This window comes from Acanthochromis polyacanthus, chromosome 4 (genome assembly GCF_021347895.1).
Source record: "Acanthochromis polyacanthus isolate Apoly-LR-REF ecotype Palm Island chromosome 4, KAUST_Apoly_ChrSc, whole genome shotgun sequence".
NCBI classification, from domain to species: Eukaryota; Metazoa; Chordata; class Actinopteri; family Pomacentridae; genus Acanthochromis; species Acanthochromis polyacanthus.
Genome location: NC_067116.1, coordinates 31,560,150 through 31,582,142, shown reverse-complemented (window position 1 = coordinate 31,582,142; position 21,993 = coordinate 31,560,150). Strand labels below are relative to the sequence as shown.

Sequence of the window (21,993 nt, the reverse complement as noted above, 5' to 3'; positions counted from 1 at the left end):
GCCTTGTTAAAATGTCCATATGGTGTTTTTTTATCTACTGGAAAACACATTATGAGCAAAAAAATAAGCAGTCAACACCATGACAGACTGAGTTTTTCCAGGGTTTCATCAACAACTGGAGAGGAAATTGTTTGGTAGGATTAATCCAGTTGTGTAACACAGAAAAATAGAACACTGACAGAGAGTATTTAATGTGTGAAGAAAGCGTTCACATTTATACTGTAAGGCCCTTAAGCTGGTTATACTTTTACTTTAGTAAGGGTCAGAGCAGAGTAATTTTGAACTGAGGTATTGCTATTTTTAGTTCAGTAAAAGATCTGAGGACTTCTTCCACCACTGCTTTGTAACTACTTTATAAACTGCTGCCAAGTAACTTAATATGTAATCATCAGCATCTTTCTAATCATCATCACAAAAAATATTTTGTGTTTGTTGATTAAACTGGGTAGTAATTACAGTAATATCCATTAGAGTAACTAAAGCTAAATCAATTCTGTGTGGAGTATTAAGCACAGTATTTCTTTAACTGTAATCTAAAAACATAACAAGGAAAATACTCAAGTGTAGTCAAGTACAGTTTTCAAGTATTTGCTGTGGTAACTTTCCACTACTGTGTACCATCATTGAGCTTAAATTATTTTTCTGTCTTTGCCCTGCTCTTACTGTCAAAGATGTGGGAGAACATGGCACATCCTGGATGCTGAGCTGAGAGATAAGCTCCCCCTGGTGGCGTACAGATAATAAAATAAAAATGGGAAGACACATTATGTGCAAAAATAAGCAATCAACACTATGACTGACTGAGAGAAGTTTTTCAGGGTTCAATCAACAACTGGAGAAGCAATTATATGCAACAACAGTATTAATCCAGTTGTATAGCACAGAAAAACAATACAGATACATTTTAGTACATTTTAGATCTAGAATGAGTATTTATACTTTTCAAGTATTTTTTTTACTGTAAATTTACTTAATCACATATTAAAACATAGTTTCTGTTAATGTGAGAGATTTCAGGAGATTGTCTGTGGAGAAATCCCACATTATCAGTGTTTTACATGAAAAAGATTCAAGTTTTTCATTTCTAAATGCTTTTTGTCATTTATCATGTACTTCACTTTTTGCTACACTGTTGTTTTATATAATTACTTAGTTACTACTGTCACTCACCCATGTTGTGGCTTTTGTGTTCCAGCTTTTATATTGAAAATGATGATTTGATCATAAAAGACAGCAAAAGATAGTGTCACTGGTGTCTCAGTGAACCTCCTCTGCTTTGTCTCAGTCTTTTAAAACACAAAGACACTTCCCACGCAGGCATTTTTCCAATTTGCTGTGATTCTGACTTCAGTCTGCAGACTATACGTGGATGTGTTTGTCTCTGAACAACATAATATCAACCGTCCAAAGTGCAAGTCCAAAAACAACCCCAACTACTTTTCCTCGATTAATGGAGAACAGTTTATTGTAGAGTTCAGTGACACATTGGAACACCATCATCCTGACATGTAACCTCGATTTCAACAAAAAAAGAAAAACTCTTCAGTGACAGAAGTATCTTACTGACATTTCACCGTTACCGACCACTTGCACGGCGGTCACGTCAACATTTACCACAATTTTACATCCATCACGGCCACGAGGGATGACGAGCATTGTAAACAAAAAGCAAAGTAAACGTCCACGACCTTGAACATGAGATGAAAAACACTGTTGTCGAAAGCCTCTGTAAATCACGACATGACACCCTTCATTCGCTTATATTGCTCGGATGACACATATTCATAGTGCTCTTTATTAAAAGGCAAAAACCCTGCACAGAATACTTTATATGTACAGAGTGAAACAGTTTAGAAAGGTTGTTAAAATCTCTCATAGCAGCGTGCAATACAAGATCGTACACTGGGATCAGCTCGACTGCTAAAACTGGCCACCACAAACCAAAACAGCATAAACAATGCTTGTAAAAGTACACCTTCTGTATGTAGTAAATAAATTTGCCACTATTAAGAACTAATTCAAAAGCTTCTATCACTAAAACACTATTAAAATAAGTAATACATGTTTATTTAGGCTGACATTTAGCAGCACCTTTCAAGAGGTAACATTACAGTACTGCAGGTACTGGTTAAAATACCTTCATGTTTATGCAGGAATGGACACACAGGTACGTTTGACTTCAGTACAGTCTTAAAGCCGCTGTTACCCTGCCATACCATGCATAGTGCACATGATCAATACCCAATGCTGTCACATTAAAAGAAAAAAAAAAAAAAAACGTCATCAGGACATTGTGAAGTGTGGCGATCGCACTTACTATAAATGTCCAACTACTTGAATGTGACTCAGCAGCCTAGGTGTTACTCTGTGCGACTTTAGGTGACCAGTGATGTTATTTAACTAACCTCTGTGACTATTTAGTCTGCTAAGTTATTTCTGTTGTGAATCTAAGTGACCCCCAGTGTGATATGACTCCTTTCAAAGTCTATGTTCCAAATTTAACAAGCAGCTTTCTGAAAATTTAAGAAGCAACACCTGGAGTCACTTATAAGAATATATAAATCCAAATACTAAATGTTATTTTTTCTATGATATGTGAAGTGGTCAAGAACTGGCATCAATTTATTCTATTTTATTACTGGAGTGAGAAGCTCAAATGGCTCAAATGAGTGTGAAAAACACTATTATCTGTATTTTACTTATTGTAAAGTTACTATTAAAGGATCTCATTACTTTTAGGTGCTGAATTGCTCGCTGAAGGGAGAGGCGGAATTAAAATCCTCCAAATACAATGAGGAAAGTTGTTACAAGCTAGCGAACACATATGGGTGAGGAAAACACTTAAAGAAACAGTTAGAGATTCATATCAGTTTCATCTCTGTGCATTAAGTCCAGAAAGAGGCTTAGGATTGCACAAAGACTGAAAGCAGGAGGAAACAGCCAGCATAGCTCTGTGAAACCACAAAATCAAAACACCCATCCCAAACTGTGTTACGTATCATGTGCTGGTTATTATTCATCTTACACCATAATAACAATATTCTAACCTTGTGATTTTACTATTCTAGACCAACAACCGCTGGGTGGAAGCAGTTCTATAGCGTTAGAGGGTTGCCAGGTTTGCACCTCGTACTCATACAGCAAATTATTTGAATATTTAATAGCTTAAAATAACAGATATCAGCAATGTTATTTTGAGTAAAATTTTTATTCCAGATTTATCTATATTGGTAACTTCATTCTGACTAGTCACAATGACGACTATTTATTCAGTTTGGATTAATCAAAGTAAGAGTTGCCAGTATCTCCAAAATGTTAATCTGACTAGTTGTTGTTGTTGTTGTGCATCGTGCTGCTCACTTGAGGCAGCACGTTAGATACTGGTCCATCAAAGCATTTGAACAGACTGAGCAGAAGGAATAGCGACTGCTGTGGTGGATAAGGTCATTAGAAAATGCTATTAAATAGAAAGAGCTCATCAGCAAAGAGTTTGTGGAAATCATTAGTGACTTGTGGTCGAAATTTACCAGAACTTTGGCCTCAAGCTGCTCTGACATGGCGGTAAAAGAGCTCGTCATATGCTGTGATGCCGTCTTCGCTTCCTACTTGCCATAGCTACTGAAAAAACTCAAATTCAAGATATCTTTGACTACATTTTGAGAAATCTACTAAGCCATTCTCAAAAGTTTTAACATAATTTGAGATATCTAAAAATGCCAATGAAGAAATCCTATACTGAGGGGTATTAAAGATATCTTGAATAAAATTTATGACTAGTCAAAATTAAACTTTAGACACCTGAAACTTGAACTACTATGAGTCACAATTCAGCTGCAAATATCTGCAGTGCACATTGTAGACATCTGCAATTGAATTGTGGATACCTGTATTGAAAAAACCTTGTGCTGGAGGAATGACAATGTGAACATCTAAAACACTCACCTTCTTTTAGAAGAGGAGAAATGAATTACAGACATCTACAATACATATGGAATGTGAAAATGGATAACCATATACTCAAGTATGAATGAATACTGGGGGCCATCCTCCTGACTAACAAGATGTGTCCATACCAGTAAGATAACTTTGGAGATTTGAAGCATAGTTTCTAAACTGCTAGCTATACCAGCTGTTTCCACCTGTGTGCTGAGCCAGTATGAACACATGTCCGACACTGTACAGAATGCACAGAGATTATTCTCAGTCTGACTCGGTAAAGTGACAAACGTGTATTTCTCCGAATCCTTTAGGAAAGAAAAACACAGGAGTCTGTTCACTCGGATGTCAAACGGTTACTGTGAATGGCTTAAAACTTTGTGCAAAGCTTGAGCCACGGCAGCTCTCCTTCCTGGAGTCACTGAGGCACTACTTCCTTCAAAGAAGCCAGGGCTGAATGGATGCGAACGTGAAGCCGGTTCTCAAAGTCGTAGCCTGTAAAATCCTCCTAAAACATTTGAAACACACAGATCTGAGAAATCTGATAAAGATAGAATTACCCTCCAATGCAGATGATTGATGCTTTGTACCTTTGCTTGAAGTAGCAATGATCTCCCCTTTCCCACTGTCTGAAGTGCAAATACACAAACTGAGTGTTATAACTGAGCACCACAATCCACAATAAAATAACTAAAAATCTGAAAGCTGTGTGCAGCAGACTGACCTCTGGTTTTCCGAGGAGGACGCACCCCAGCTCGTAGACGGCATACGGCTGAACATATGAGTTGATTTGCCGCCCGTACTCGTCTCTAGCAGCCAGCTGGAAAGACTGGATCACAGACGAAAAGAACAGGAAGAGCAGGATGAGTAAAAATAACCAGTGTGGACTAACTGCTAACACATTGAGCTCTGAGTGATACCTGAAGAGCATCCCTCATATTCCCATGACATTTATGAATGGCACCAAGAAGGAGGTGTTTCAGACCTCTGCACGAAGCTTCATCTAAACTCTGTAACACTGAACACACCAGAGGAAACCATCACACAGGGCTAAACATTTTAAAAATCTGGCTGCTGCAGGGTTTTTTTTTAATCACATAGGCTATACTCACCTTGATTCATTATCTGCAGTTTAGACGACGAGCAGTTCGGCAGCGCTTTCCACAGATAAAGCACTTCGATTACGCCCAGGATGCATAGCTCTCTGGTGGGCGAGATCTTCCTCAGTCTCTCAGCCTGCAGGCAGAAATCACACAGACATGGAAAACTTTTGTGATTCACTCGCGGTGACTTTCAAAAGGGGGTGAAAGTTGCAGCCATACCCACCCTTTTGACAGCAAACTGCTCTATCTGGTTGTTTTTTCTCTTGAACAGCTTCTGCACATCCTTGAAAACTCCGCTTGCTCCGTCCAGGTCTCCTGCTGCCCCCTGACACACTGAGAGAAAACGCAGAGAGGACCGTTACTGCCTCTGGGGCTTCACTAGTTCTCTCTCTCTCTCTCTCTGGGAAACTAGACATCGTGAGTGGGTTTTTTGGATTGGCTCCTGTAGCACCTAGCTGCCTCTGACTGACTGGAGACCTGTACTGCAACCACAGCAACAGGTCTGATAGTTAGCACTGCTATAGTCTCAGTAATTAGATCATTTGTATAAAGGTCTGGCTGCACCTCATTATCATTCTGCTGCGGAGTGAAAAAACCCACTCTGGCTTGTTGGTATTTCTTTTAATCAGTTACAGCCATTATAGGGGGGTGTAAACAAATCATACAGCTTCCTGTCCAATAAAAATGATGACTGGTGTAACTGTTCAGGTAAATATTTCCACGCTTAGAGGCAAGAACTGTCATTAAATTGGATAATGTACTGAAAAAAATAGCAGGGCTGCTTTACTGCATGGTCCAAATTCAAAAACTTGTAATTTTCAAGGTGGTAGGTTGTTGCCCAGTGTTCCCCATTGTGAAGAAAATGGGGACGTACAAAGAGCAGAAGGGAAGACAAAGGTGCCTAAAATGAGTGGCAGGTTTATAGCTGCATCTTACTGTGATAATTCACGTGAGCAGATTACCTCTGTGATTCTTGTTCTGAATTTACTTGTAATTCTTTGATCGTGCCCAGATAGCAAACTATGGGTGAATCAATGTTGAATCTATGTTGAGACCTAACGTCGAAATTATACAGAAAGCGCAAGGTTGATAAAATGTTGAGTCAACGTTTGCTTACATAGATTACATGTTTGCAAACATAGATTCAACATTAATTAAACATTGACCTGTCAAACATTTTAATTAAACCAAAATACAATGTTGATTCAACGGTATCTTTTAAACACAAACTTCAATGTTGACAAAATGTTGTTGAATCAACGTTGATCCAACCATCAGTCTTCAACCGTAACCACAATTCAACCTTCTTAACCCTAATTCAACATTGATTTAACATCTTTTGCTATCTGGGAAAAGTGTGATTTATGGTTGAAAAGCAAACGTTGACTCAACATTTTATCAACCTTGCGCTTTCTGTATAATTTCGACGTTAGGTCTCAACATAGATTCAACATTGATTCACCCATAGTTTGCTATCTGGGTGGTTTCCTGGTGTCAGTGTGTCCTCTGTAGCCACTTATTACTGGTTAACAGAGATTTGGTTTGTGTGACTGAGGCACTTGTTCCACTGCCTGGACACTCAACCAGACACCTGCCACCTTTCAGAGGCTGGTAAATGTAGTCTTGGCTCACTTGACAACCTCCAGTGTCTCTCTGGATGATCTGACTGTGTACGCCCATGCATGACAAGAACATATGTAAATTCACCATTGGAAAGCTTATTGGAGCACACTTAGGCTGGGGTCACCCTACTGACGTTTTATGTTGATTTACCTGTTTTATTTATTTTTTCAAAGAATCAGAGGAGAAATCTTGTCTGGTTTCTTGGAATGAACGGATGCTTGGCCTAGATTATTTGGCAATGTGAGAAAATAACGGATCGATCATGTTCTCCCACGTATCCCGGCATTATTTTCCAGTCTTGTAATGTGTGCATGTCTGAGATTAGACAGAAAAAATATCTGTGAAATTTCCCCTTATGTGCATGATGCAACATGATTTCAAAATCTGTCAGGATTTTAAAATTCTTGCAGTGTGAGCCTGACCTTAGGTCATTTCACACACCTGCACACACTTCTTTAGCATCCTTTGTTAGACACACTAGCTTAAAGGAGAGGGGCTGCCATTGTTTCAGTTTGGTTCAGTATCATCGCTCTTTCTGCTGTTTTCTTTTTGCAGATTTCTGACATTATGTTGGAGCCTGTTTAGCTTCATTCTTTTCTTTGATTTAGCGGATTAGCGGATAGATTTTTCTGACATTTATGCTCGCTTTGCAGTTTTTCCTCATTTGTTTGTTAATCAGCAATAAATGACCTTGCTGAAGCGAAAACAACGGGTTTTATGTTGCTTCTCTGCACCCAAGAAAAACTGGGACATAACATTACAGGACATGGAGAAACATACCCAGCAGCGTGAGTGTTCGTTAGTGTGTCACACTTACCTCCGGTCAAATAGGCATAGTAGCACTGTGACCAGCGTGACTCATTCTTCAGCCTTTCGAACGCCCTGTACGCGTCCTCGAAGTTCATCTCTATCATGCTACACCAACCTGGTCCAGAGAGAAGCACACAGAGCAAAGTGAATCCCTTGCTGCGCTTCACGCCTGCTACCAGTATGTCACAACTAACCTGATAAGAAAACACGTACCAATCTCATAGAGACACACATGCTGGATCTCTCTTTGGTCTGATGCAAGCTCTAATGCATCATGGAAACAGGCCAAAGCACTGTTGATATGGCACTGGGGACAGAGGAGAGAGCACACACACCAGCAGGTAATGCTAATCCTGTTAGACACAGACTACATGCATGTGTTGAATGACAGAGTTAGATCAGTAGATGGGGGATCAGACGTCGGTGAGTTAATGAACCGTCTCACATGCATATTAACTTTATGTCTTTGAACAGAGAGCCTGCAGGATGAAAGATTATTTTCTGATTCTACTGTTGTATTTCTCATCAAGTGCCTTCATTCAGCATCACACAGATAGACAAGTTGCATATTAAACAGACTGGTTAAAGTTTTCATATGATTATTCTAAACTTTAAGCCTGCAGTACGCACCTCTAGCCTCTGAACTCGTCCTTTAAAGAACATGAAGAGAGATGAGTTGGGGTAAACCACCGACTTTCTCTGCAGAATAGCTTTGGCCTCCAGCAGCCCTGCATGTGTGTCAGAGCCGTCCAGAGCAAAGAAAGGCAGCACTACTGTGTGGTACCACAAGAGGGCCAACCTGAGCAACAAAACAAGAGATGAGGGTTCAGTTTCTGTGTCTAAGTCTGTAATTGGCATTAAATTGATTATTTACAAAAGCTTGGACTTCTCTATGTGACTTAAAACTTGATTTTAACAACAAACTCTCCAAGCTCCTGTGCAGCAAACAAATGGAAGCAGTAGTAAGATTTTTTTTTTTAAAAAAAAGGTGCTCTGGAAAGACCCTCAGTCGGCTCCTGAGAATTATGTGATATGACCAAGAGCCCCCTAATGGCGTTTGGAGGTACAAGCTCTCTCCTTGACTACATGCCAGCTCTTTCATGTGTAAAGGTGGAAGCTCCCTTTTAAATTTCATAATTCCCTTGGCTAGAGGCATAATTGTACTTCACCTGAGAGTTAAATTTATTTGTTTGGATTAAAAACAGAATAAAAAGACACTAAACTCTAAAAGCTCTCACCTGTCAGAGTTTGTCCTGGAGCTTAAAGAAGAAGAATCTCTTTTAGATAATAGCCATTTGACGAAATTTTAAAAAAATCTTGTCTACTTAGTCTCTACCTACTACTTTTGAAATTATACAAATAAATCTTTGCTTTATTTTTTTTTCTTTTGGAAGCTTCTAATTATGCTGCGATTAAATATTTCCTATTTTTGTAGCTCACATTTACCAGTGCAATGTTCAGGCTCCACTTTACAGCACCTGGTGAGACTGCTCTGTCAACCTTAACATGCCATCTTCAATTGCTCTTTAAATTTAGAAACAGGAATTCATATTCACAGCATAAAACACATTTAATTTTTTTTTGTTCAACAAAAGGGAGATGCTCAATAGGGGCCAATACGAGCTTTGGATTATTTTATTAATAACGTCTAGTTCCTTTTTCCTTTTTAGTAAGCTTACTAGTGAACGTCATATGACCAAACATGACATAGTTTATACCAAAGATTCTAGAAAGTAGCATCATCCACTGTTTTAATTAGTTTTTACAATGGACAGGCAAATCTACAAAAGAAAAGCTGATTTTTTGGCCAGTTGTGGGCTTCAAGCTGCAAACACATCACTGACACAATACAACCTTACAAACCTGACCGTCTATTACACATCTATCGAAAACACAACTTATGTAAGTGTAGTAGTTACTGTTTGTGAGCTCTTTTATAGCCTCTAAGTCAGTTACTTTGTCCATCATTTGGTGCTAGGCGAGAACAGAACTTTATCAACAGAAACAATTGGAACTGACAGGAACAATACATATAAACCATAAAATGTAAATAACTAGCTGAACAACGCAAACAGAGCTGAAGGGCACGATCTACGGATACGAATATCTATGGGTTCAGCACTTTTCATTTAACATACAGACCTTTCATCCATTAACACTGATACTAATAAAGCAACTTTAAATAAACTTTACATGTAACAAACCATTTTAAATGAACTACTGCTAATTTAAGACTGTGTTTAAGCTGTCCCTCTGTGTAAGAAAATACTGAGACCTGAGGATACTCACGTAGCTAGTGGTGCCTTCATATCTTTGCTCTCGCTCGCGTACATCAGAGAGGAAAGGCCCTGGAGACGGTCGCCGGGGAAACCCAGCAGGTTGATAATCTTGAGCAGGTGTGGCGGCACCATGGAGATGCACAGGTGGAAGAGGCCGTAGCCGAAGCTGACAGAGCCCTTGAGTCGGTCCAGGGCCTCTGCTGTCACAGCATTCTCCACCGGGGCATTGTGGTTGGCGTTGTCCGCTGACAGGGACTCCTGGTTGCCGGAAGGCCTCCGCTGACACGACTCCTGCAGCTGGCTGATGTCGCTGTGGCACTTATTGTACATTTTCCAGGCCTTACGAAGAATCCAGCCGCCTTTGATGTATGCTGTCAGTGGAAACAATCGATAAGACACTTCCTGTGAGGCGTTGCATAGTGAGGTGGAAAAACAAGATCAGAATTTTTCAAAATGGGGTTGTTGATTAGTCTAACTGGCTTCCATTGGTGAACACATGCATTATCAACTTATCTACTGAACAATCAAGTCAAGGTAGCAACAAAATACCTATCATCAGCCTCATTATTCCTTGTGTTTAGTGGTAATTAGCATGCTAACATGCGTAACTAACATGGTAAACACTTTATCTGTTAAATGTCAAGCAAGCTGACGCTAGAATGCAGCTAAAAGTCCAGCTGTGTCTCAGTTCAGTCTCACAGTTAGCATGGCTATAAATTCTCCTCAATTATCTTTTCATCCATCAAATGTAATTTCTTGTTATATCTGACCAACAAACCTGACCCCAAGATACTGAAATTACAATTATCTAAAACAGGACAACACAGACTGATAAGCAATTATTATCTGTTGCCCATGACAACTGCCCATAATCCATTGATTAGCTATTTATTTTTGATAATAAATCAAGCAAACAGATTCATTTACTACAGATATACTGAAAATTAGTGTGACTAATTGGTAGCATTACATAATATACCAGACATTTATGACATCGATGATTAAATTATTTATTATCTAAATTATTGCTCTTTTTTTAGACTTGGAGCTAGGGTTATTTGTCTAAAGGCAACCAAATAAAACTGCAATTACCAACTCACATGCCTCTGCCAACAAGTTTCTGTCATGTCTGTCCAAAAACATGTTATTTATGCAGTGAAGATTTTAAGGGGATTTTACTGGTGTCACCCAAGATTAGTGTTAATGTAGTATCTGATTAAATGTTAAATATTGTCACAATCTCTCCTTCTATTCTTGAGATATAGTGTTAGATAATTGAAGAAAATGTTTTTTTGTTTGCTTGTTTTTTTTGCAGAACTACACACGTGGACAAAATTGTTGGTACCCCTCAGTTAAAGAAGGAAAAACCCACAATTCTCACTGAAATCACTTGAAACTCACAAAAGTAACAATAAATAAAAATTTATTGAAAATTAAATAATCAAAATCAGCCATCACTTTTGAATTGTTGATTAACATAATTATTTAAAAAAACAAACTAATGAAATAGGGCTGGACAAAAATGATGGTACCCATAACTTAATATTTTGTTGCACAACCTTTTGAGGCAATCACTGCAATTAAACGATTTCTGTATTTGTCAATGAGCGTTCTGCAGCTGTCAACAGGTATTTTGGCCCACTCCTCATGAGCAAACAGCTCCAGTTGTCTCAGGTTTGATGGGTGTCTTCTCCAAATGGCATGTTTCAGCTCCTTCCACATATGTTCAATGGGATTCAGATCTGGGCTCATAGAAGGCCACTTTAGAATAGTCCAACGCTTTTCTCTCAGCCATTCTTGGGTGTTTTTGGCTGTGTGTTTTGGATGGTTGTCCTGTTGGAAGACCCATGACCTGCGACTGAGACCAAGCTTTCTGACACTAGGCAGCACATTTCTCTCCAGAATGCCTTGATAGTCTTCAGATTTCATCGTACCTTGCACACTTTCAAGACACCCTGTGCCAGATGCAGCAAAGCAGCCCCAAAACATTACTGAGCCTCCTCCATGTTTCACCGTAGGGACAGTGTTCTTTTCTTCGTATGCTTGGTTTTTGAGTCTATGAACATAGAGTTGATGTGCCTTACCAAAAAGCTCCAGTTTGGTCTCATCTGTCCAAAGGACATTCTCCCAGAAGCTTTGTGGCTTGTCAACATGCATTTTTGCAAATTCCAGTCTGGCTTTTTTATGAGTTTTTTTCAGCAGTGGTGTCCTCCTTGGTCGTCTCCCATGAAGTCCACTTTGGCTCAAACAACGACGAATGGTGCGATCCGACACTGATGTACCTTGGCCTTGGAGTTCACCTTTAATTTCTTTGGAGGTTGCTCTGGGCTCTTTGGATACAATTCCAACGATCCGTCTCTTCAATTTGTCATCAATTTTCCTCTTGCGGCCACGTCCAGGGAGGTTGGCTACTGTCCCGTGGGTCTTGAACTTCTGAATAATATGAGCCACTGTTGTCACAGGAACTTCAAGCTGTTTAGAGATGGTCTTATAGCCTTTACCTTTAAGATGTTTGTCTATAATTTTTTTTCGGATGTCCTGGGACAATTCTCTCCTTCGCTTTCTGTTGTCCATGTTCAGTGTGGTACACACCTTTTCACCAAACAGCAGGGTGACTACTTGTCTCCCTTTAAATAGGCAGACTGACTGATTATGAGTTTGGAAACACCTGTGATGTCAATTAAATGACACACCTGAGTTAATCATGTCACTCTGGTCAAATAGTTTTCAATCTTTTATAGAGGTACCATCATTTTTGTCCAGGCCTGTTTCATTAGTTTGGTTTTTTAAATAATTATGTTAATCAACAATTCAAAAGTAATGGCTGTTTTTGATTATTTAATTTTCAATAAATTTTTATTTATTGTTACTTTTGTGAGTTTCAAGTGATTTCAGTGAGAATTGTGGGTTTTTCCTTCTTTAACTGAGGGGTACCAACAATTTTGTCCACGTGTGTACATACTGTCAAAATGAAAGAGCCCCTTTTAGATATAAAACGTCATTGCTTTATCATCTTATCCAAATAGACAAGATTTGCCATAATTAGCCTATAAGTTCATGGGTTTTGGTCGTGGCCTTTGAAAATCAAAATCTAACCAGTTCACCTTTGAGTCCAAGTGAACCTTTATGAAAAACTTGAAGAATTTCCCTCAAGACGTTCTTGAGATATTAAGTCACGAATGGGACAGATCAATGGACAAGAGGCAGTAATTTTTTAAAAAAAGTTGCGTCAACCACTCTAATTATAAATGTGTATATTTGTGTAAAATGGGAAGCCAAGAACAAAGAGGACTTTAATGATGACACTAAGTAATCTGTTTAGATTATGGAACTGACTTCAACCATTACTAATGCAGTCAAAACTACATATTTCTTATAACACTTACAGATTTGTTCCTGTTCTGTATTATACACTTGTTAGCCACAACATTAAAGTCACCTTCTTAATTTAATGCATGCCCCTCAAGTCACCAAAGTGTATCTGATCCATCACAGCATGAACATGGGACCTCTAGAAGTGTCTAACTGTGGGACATTAGCATCAGATTTTTTGGGTCCTGTAGGCCTCTGTGGATCAGGTTTGTTTCAGCGCATCCCAGAGATGCTCAATCGGACTGAAACCTTGGGTGTTCCCTAAGCTGTACCTGAGCAGTTTTGTGGTGTGTTGCAATTACCTGCTGGGGGATCATGGTGGGGTGTGCTTGGTGTAAACAATGTTTAGATGAACGGTACGTGTCAAAGTAACATCTGGATTAGTGCGAGGACTCAAAATTTCCCTGCAGAATGTTGCAATGTTGCCAGATGATCATGACATCTCTATGAAGTCATGACAGACCAACACCACCAACATTTAGGTTGCACTGTTTGGTTTCTGTGTAGACCGTGATTACCTGAGAGTTCCTGTTTGACAAAGGAGAGCACAGCGAGGTACACTTGGCAGTCAGCGACAATGATCTGTCTCTGCAGTCGGTCTATGACAACAACACCGGACCTTTGGGAGTCCATCTGTAACACAAACACACATGTTCAGTCAGCAGTGTGGCTCTTCCAGTTAGTTTCCCCAGCAGTCGATTGGCAGGCAGAGGAAGAAGGAGTTTTCTGAGTGACCCAGAGCTGCTAGATATTCCCTGGACTCCCTCACTCAGTCTGCTGATTAAATTTCCCAGATGTACTAATTGAATCTGTTGGTGGCTTCGGCATGATCTCACTGCTGCCTGCATCATTACGCCCGATGCTAAGGATCTCAACATTGTTATCTGAACTGCAGCCTGTTCTGGCGGTGATATCAGGAGATGTAGGCAACAATGGAATCCATCTAGATGTGCAAATTGGTGTTATCAGCATCTCTGGATTTCAATTCCGCACAACTATCTGCTCGGCTTAGTCATCCAACAGTCCACACAATGCACTTTCTGACTTTTTTTTTGCATATAGTTTCGCACTTACACTCTTTTTAATCTTGTTTCTGATTGTCTCTATCACTCCGGCACTGTCGCTCTCACACAGCTTCTCAGTGGTCCTCAGATCATCACAGGCCGTCTGCATCTTCTCCTCCTCAAATGTCATCATGGCATTCTGCAAGGAAATGCTGATTAAATTTGTTCTCATATGTCTTAATGATATATCTCAGTCAAAGGGAATCAAAAAAACTTGTATTACGCTCTGATATTCAATTGTTGTAATTCACAGAGCAGATTTATGCCTGAGCCAGCTCACAAGCTTGTTATAAAAGTGTCAGAGTGTTATGTAATAGTCTTAAAAAGCAGGCAAGGACAAAAGGCCTCTTTCTGCATCACAGTGAATGGAGGAACACAGTGACATCTGTACAGCTGTGTAGGGGTGGCAAGATGCTTCTCAGCTGACAGAATCAGACAGTCTTGGGTTGGGCTCAGTTTGAAGCAGGCAGAAAATAACCAAATAAATGAAGGAGATAATGCTATATATAAGAAAGACTCTATAAGACAGTTTTTCTCAATAAGATATGTGCAATGAAACTGGGATCCAACTGATCTTTATCATCACATTCTTCTCACAGCAGAAGTTTTTCCTTGATAAATTGCTAACACTGTTTCACTGATTTCTCACAGCGTTTCTCAAAACACAGATCTCATAGAAAGACCCCATATTCTGTTTGATTCACTGTGGTAAACAAAAAGAAAACATTTGTTCACAGCTGAGAAAAATTACATGTATAATTACAGAACTCAAATGCACATGTGTGAAGCTCCCTGGCACAACTTCTCAGTTAGCAATAATGTCTTATATATGCATAAAAATGGCACCTCAATGTTGCTATTTGCAATAACGGACCAAAGAAAGCAAAGGCTTGATTATACTACCTTGCAAAGCATACGCACACTCCTGTGAACACCAGCAGACATCCCAGGCATAAAATTTCTGTAATTAAATTACTTTTCTAGCCTGCTTGCATATAGATTGGAAGACTCCGTTCCATACACTCACAGCAGATCATATTTAGATAGCAGTCACCACCCAGACACAGATTTTGGTCTGTATGCGGATGTCTCCAGATGTGTCTGTGGAGTCACATTTCTGGTAGAGCTGCATACTGACTATATAAGGAACTAAATTCTCTGATATGACTCTTGCAGACTAGGACAGCAGTATAACACCAAAAACTATGAATTGTAGTGTCCACAGCTGTCTGTGTCCATGTCTAAATTTCATCATCTCCCAGAGAGTCCTTGCGGACCCTTTTACAGATATATTATGCAGTCCAAAAATGGTGCAACTACACTAGAAGGGCAATCATTTACTACATTGTTCACATGTTTTTTTTGACTGAAACAAATAGCTAACACCATGACTTAACATTTCCAGCTTGAAACTACAGTGTACTGATGACAGTCTCTACAACACAGATTGAGGCTTACAGCGTTTTATATGCTACAAAACTAAAAAACCTGGCCAATTTGCAGGGTGGGTATAATATTGGTTTACAGTTTGAATATTTATGGCTGAATTACTCCAAAAACTTGATAGTGTAGAGTAATTTTAAAGTGTTTGAACGGAGTCGTAGATGAGCTGGTGATGAAGCTGCAGCAAGCAAGGGAGGAGAGGATGGAGAAAGAGGCAGGAACACTAGATCAGTGCTCCGGGTTTTGATGATGGAGATTGAAAATCCACAAGGCAGCACTTTCTCTTTTGGGCGTATATCAATTTTCACAGAAAGTCGCACATGTCTGTATGTGGGAGACTGACTGCAAGAGATCAGACACATTAACGCCTTGTACTGTAGTCTGTAGACAGAGCATGTCATTGTGATACAGGAAGAAAAAAATAAGAGAGTCTTTTACAACACTGCATAGCACAAAAGAAAATAATACATCAGGACAGACGTCTGCAGAGGCTGGATAAGACATTCCAAAAGATTCTTTCTGTGGTGCAGAGGAGGGAAGATATCTGCTGTGATGTGGATGAGAACCAGTGGCCCGACAGACGAGAACATCGTGAGATGAATAAAGAGTGTAACTGAATTCACCATACAGCACTGCATGTACAGTTCTGTCTGAGGGCTGCTTCTATATTCCTAATTCTGCATTTGTTCTTTTGCGTCAGGCAGAGAATTAAGAGTCGAGCCTTTTTGTTTTCCATATCACAATGACACCATCATGTCAGGGCACATTTACATAAACAGTTTAGTAGATATTTATAGAATATATGCACTACTGGATATGATAATTTATTCAACAAATTTGCATGTAAGGACTTATACAATGAATAGCTGGTCAGATGTTTTGGAGGGTAAAAACAGAAAAACAAGTGTTGGAAGAAGCATTCAGATCCTTAAGTAAATGTAACAATACAGCGATGTAAAAATAATTCACTGCATGTAAAAGTCCTGAATGAATAATCGTACTTCAGTAGAAGTACACAGCAGCAAATTGCATTAGAGTAAAGGTTTTAGTTTCTCTTGGTCACTCTGATTGATGTATTACTTTATCTGCTATCATTAAAATAATATTAGTGTGTCATCAGTGTGTCAGCAGCGTGTTACTGTTGTAGTTGTCATATGTTTGAACTACTTTATATCCAGTTTCATATCCAGGAACAGCAGATAAATCCAAGCGCTCAAAACATGATTAATGGGAGAGGAAAGAAGAAAAAACTAATTTCTGATCCACAACTCTGTTTTCAAATGAGATATGAGATTACTGGAACATTCATTGAAATGAAACCGTGTGGGGAAAAAATCACAGTTTTAGTGGAGCTGTTAACAAATCATAGACATCTTCAATGTGAGTCTGAACGCTGTTGTTTGAATGAAACCAAAAAGACTGAAAACCACCTATCACATGTGTTGTAATTTAAAAGCTTTTTATATTATCCATTGTGTCAAATTTGCCTCTTAACAGTAACCAAAGCATCCAGATAAATACAGTGAAGTACAAAGTACAATATTTCCCTCTGAAATGTAGTGGAGTGGAAAAATAAATGAGCATAATATAGAAATATTCATATTGGTTATGGAAATTTACTGAATACAAACATGACATGAGCAACTGATGGTGTTGGAAACAGCAGACAGTGATAGTAAAGCATTTGCATGAATTTGTTCAAAAGAACTGCTTTAATGTTGAGCACAAGTGACCAAATGATCTGAGAAATGTACTGAAGCGAATAATAAAACTATAACCATTCATATAGGAATGATGGTCAGCTGTCGCTGCCCCCACTGCCCTCAGGACGGTGTATTATCTTGGGACGGGGGATGACATCATCTCTGGCTTCATGCTGCACGAGTGCCAACACTATGAGGAGTGACAAAGTGTGTGTTGTCTGTTTGTGTGAGAGGCCACGCTATGAAAAATGTCCGTCTCTCATCAGTGATGGACAGTAATGTGTGTCTCTGCAGGAGTAATACTGGAAGATGCATCCATTATGTTAATGGATGGAAAAGCAAAGCCAAGAAGAGGATGCCGGTGGTGACAACGATGCAACACTTTGATAGATTAGGTTATCTGAGGTCTCAATATCTGGATGTGTTTTTTATGAATTGTGACGCTGTGAGCTTGATTCTAGTTCTGCTCCTGTGTCCTGCGACTACAGATGAAAAACAGGCTCCTGCTCACATCTGGCACATTTACAGCAATTTTTACCAACTCTGAGAACCACAAAACCAGACTACAGATATATAAGGCATGTTTTCTTTGAAAAACTGGCAAAGTTACGCCATTTACCAGAGCCACAAAGTGTAAAAACAAAACGATTCATAGGATTTTCATCTCTCTGACAGTCCTTAAATTGATCATGTAAAAATCACTGTATTCTACATGAATCGTTTAAAAAAATTGCTCAGAATAAAGTATTTGTTCTAACTAGATTCTGTAAAAAACAAAAAATTCTCCAATCCTTAACTCAACTGAGAAGCTATTCGTGACTCAACTGTGAAAAACAGTCACGTGACAACAATTCAAGGACTTTTCAGCTGAACTGGAGCATTTACAGAGAGCAGATAAAAGACAAATATGGAATCACATTCAAAAAATATAAATGGTAAAACATCTATAGCACGTGGAGCCATCATTTTTTCCAGTATTGGTAACCCCTGTGGGCCTTTGGAAAAATGTACACATTAATTTACAGTTTTTTTTTACAGTTTTTGTAAAATAAATAAGAAAAGACATAAAGCTATAGTTTTTTCTTTGCTGTGGTTCATGGTAGTACAACTGTGTCATACTGCTCAGAGGACATGTTGAGTTGAGTGGTTGTATTTCCAAACAAGTGCAGGACTTTATGTTGCAGAATAAAATTGCCCATACGGAATAAAAGTGTGACAGTGACAATGAGTTACAATGCATTGTTGCATCTAAATAAACCTAAAAAAATACAGTATGTATTTAATACATGGCATTTCTGTATCTTCTGCTGTTTTCCTTGATAAGCAACTAGAATCGGGACTAATGATTATTTTCACAATCAATGAATCTGATGATTATTTTATCAAATAATCGATTAGTCATTTGATCTATAAAGTTTCTGAACATTTGGAAAAAATACCAAGCAGTGTTTCCTAAAGCCTAAGATGACATCGTCAGCTGTTTTGTTTAATCCACAACCCAAATGATTCAGTTCCCAGTCATAGAGTAGAACAGAAACCAGAGAGTATTTACATTAAAGAAGCTGGAATCAAAGGATTTTAACCTTTTTGTCTTAAAGATAATGATCGTCAGAAAGGCTGGTGATGATTGACCAGCTGACAACTGGACAATCAATCGATAAAACAGCCTCAGCTCTGTTAGCAGCTGAGAGGAAACTCACCAGGAAGCTGACGAAACTGGCCCCAAAGCTCATCAGTGGGCTTTGAGTCCTGCAGAAAGAACAAGAATCAGGGAAGAATTAGAGACCACAAAACAAAACAAGATACAAAATGTTGAAGATTTTGTTGAAAATTGGAATTACAATGAAATCTTAATTATGCTTTTCCTGCAGTTTTTGAGCACGACTTCATCTCGGCTTCCACAAAAGCAAAGAGGACAGAATCTGAAGTCTGAAAGGAGCTGCACATAGTAACTTTGGCACAAACAGAGCATGCTCAGAAGTAGGTCTCCTGTTAAACTGTCATGACTGGTGTCAAGGTCTATTTGGTTGACATGCAGGAAAGAAAGAAAAAACAAGTGTCCAAGTGTATAGACTTAACAGAGGCTGTAACAATCAAGTGTTTTCATTAGAGATTATTATAAATCTGCAGATTTGTTTTCTTATTCACAGAATATTCATAAAAAATGTCACCAAGTGTTAAAACTTTGCAGAGCTGAGGGTATTTAAAAGTCTTGTTTGGCTTGACAAACACACTAAAAACTTGCAATGATGGTCGACATGAGAGAGAAATCCAGCATCTTATGTTCTCATTTTAGAGGCTGCAGGCAGAACATTTGAGAGTTTGACTATTTTTTCTTGAGTACTGCATTAAATTACCATAAAAATAGTTAATTTATGTGTCAATAAGATCTCTAGTACCATGTACTCCGTGTTAGAGGTGGCCAGTGTGAATCAGACACCTTGGGAACGTAGACTCTCTCTGACAAACAGGCTCTAAAATGCATTTAAAACAGGCAGTTGTTATTGTGAAATGTGCGGATCGACACGTGCAATCCTTGTCTGACAGAGAACATGCTGTACTCTGAATTTCACTTGACTATTTGAACCACTTTTCTCTCATAATGTGGGATTCGTCATGCAGCGTGACCAGCTGGTGCGTAAAGGAGCGAAGCAATCACCTGTATCTCCTGAAGAGCTCGTCGCTTTCCTTGAATCCGTTGTTGAGCAGCATGTTGATGCCTTGCAGGGCCATCTCAGCATCATCTATGTGCTCTGCCTTCTCCTCTACCTGCTGCTGCTGCTGGGACTGCTCGGGACCCGCCATTGTTTATACCGCAGATCGGAGGCTGCTGGATGAAGCCAGTGCAGTGAAGAAGACAAAATGATCCTGGTTCCTCCCTGAAACCAAGCCGCATTGGTTTGTTTCCGTTGATAAAAGAAACTATTTCAAGCAAAAAACGCGGAAAAATAAGGTGTGCAGCAGCTTGAGCAGGCTCCAGACGTCTGTGCGCCTCAGGGATAGGCCACTGATGCCCAGACGGGCTCTACTGCGCTGCACGATTCGGTGTTATCATCATTGCACTCCGCCTCAGTAATAAACCAGCTCACCGTTATTTCTCACTAAAATCAGCCATCCGACAGTTTTTTCTTCCCCTTCTCCTGATGATCCGTGCAGCTGCATCCGATGCATTACATAAGAGGCTGCTGTGCCGCTCTGCCAGTCCCACGTAATGCGCTCGTCAAACGGCCTGGCGTCATAACGCACAGCGCATCGCCGGGGAGGATGGAGGGATGAGGCCCGATGAGGCGAAGCTGAATCCTGTCAGCCTGCATCCCCTCGCACTCCCTCCGCAGGCTCAGGCTCTCAGCACGGCCTCCTCCTCCTCTAGCAGCCAGCCAATGGGGGCACTGAGAGCCCGCAGTCACGTTCATTAACACAGAGCTGGATATCATGGTTCATCTGTCAGAAATGAGCTCTTAATCACTTGTCAGAATTATAATCAGGCAGAGATAGGGGCAGAATTAAAAGCGCAGTCCCAAATAATGTGCAATAATAATGATGCATTTTAAAAGACTTTCATTTTCAACCCCCCATATTTATGAGTTGGTTGGAAATGCAGCAGGGGTTGAAGTATCCAGACCCTTTTCTTAAGTGTAAGTACCAAGACAGCAATGTAAAAATACTCCATTAGAAGTAAAGGTCCTGCATAAACAATCCTAAGAACATGGCACCAAAGTGTTAATAGCTGGTTTGATCCATCTGTTTGATATATTACTATATAACATTATTATATTAATAGTGAAGCATCAGTGTGTCCGCTGCATGTTCCTCTTTCTATAGTTTCTTTATTGTTTACTATTCTCTTCCATATTCCTAGGATGACACCAACAGCCGAAACTAAATTCCTTGTGCGTTGTGTACGTACTTGGCCATTAAAGCTGATTCTGATTCATACACTTCCACACACAGTTTTTTGAAAGAAGACAAAAAAGTTAGAAAGCTTGTGATATTATCTGTTGTGGATACTCTTCAACATAAAGGTAACTAAAGCTGTCAGATAACTCTGGGGGAGAAGAAGCAGAAAGGAACATAAAATGGAAATAAATAAAGTGCTTGAGTAAATGTTCTGAGTTACATTCCATTGCTGAGAACCAGTATAATACTTTTACTTTTTATCCATGTTTTCCAGCAGTTGTATGTTTTATAGTCTATTAGTCTTGAAATGTAGTCTTTCTCTGCAACCCTTGAACTGTGGTACGCCATGAGATTGTATGTTGGGTAATGTTCTCCACCTAAACTGTGTCCCACTTCCACATATGGACATATTCTACACATATTCTGTTCATGAAACCACATCAAACATGCTGGCATGCATATTAAATTTGCATCATGTTGAGGGATGCTGTTGATATATATTATTGGCTAATATGCAGCAGAATGGAGAAAAAGTAAAGCTACTACCATACAATTTGTTATTACTAATGTTTCTGTCCACACCACAACTCCAAAAGCTTTTCCCCTCTCTACAAGTCACACTAACACATTTCTCAGTCTCATCTAATGGTCTTGACACTCCGCATTGCTGTGCATGACTGAATCTGAAATCCAGCATGTCACACGGCCAACAAAAAGTCAACAAACCCGTTCAGTCAGGGGCGGTGCCTCAGCTTGAGGCCAC

General features: G+C 39.4%; 1 protein-coding gene across 1 annotated transcript; it reads right to left on the bottom strand.

The window, feature by feature from the left end:
- Window positions 1-1,437: 1,437 nt before the first annotated feature.
- LOC110956046 (tetratricopeptide repeat protein 39C) lies at window positions 1,438-20,679 on the bottom strand. Its single transcript, XM_051947519.1, has 15 exons — window positions 20,423-20,679; window positions 19,993-20,212; window positions 19,034-19,082; window positions 14,198-14,326; window positions 13,642-13,756; window positions 9,762-10,122; window positions 8,103-8,271; window positions 7,686-7,779; window positions 7,480-7,587; window positions 5,263-5,372; window positions 5,049-5,172; window positions 4,857-4,954; window positions 4,661-4,765; window positions 4,527-4,565; window positions 1,438-4,444 (listed from the first exon to the last, which is right to left on the bottom strand). Exons 2-15 carry the CDS (start codon window positions 20,136-20,138, stop codon window positions 4,355-4,357), a joined length of 1,737 nt encoding a protein of 578 aa, XP_051803479.1. The 5' UTR covers window positions 20,139-20,212; window positions 20,423-20,679; the 3' UTR covers window positions 1,438-4,354.
- Between the last annotated feature and the right edge of the window lie 1,314 nt (window positions 20,680-21,993).

Coding starts and splice junctions, on each gene's coding strand:
- LOC110956046 (XM_051947519.1), bottom strand. CDS start 20,138: ATGGCGGGTCCCGAGCAGTCCCAGCAGCAGCAGCAGGTAGAGGAGAAG. Junction 7,780..8,102: donor GACGAGTTCAGAGGCTAGAG/GTGCGTACTGCA, acceptor CTCTGTCCCCAG/TGCCATATCAACAGTGCTTT. Junction 5,173..5,262: donor AGCAGTTTGCTGTCAAAAGG/GTGGGTATGGCT, acceptor TTCTGCCTGCAG/GCTGAGAGACTGAGGAAGAT.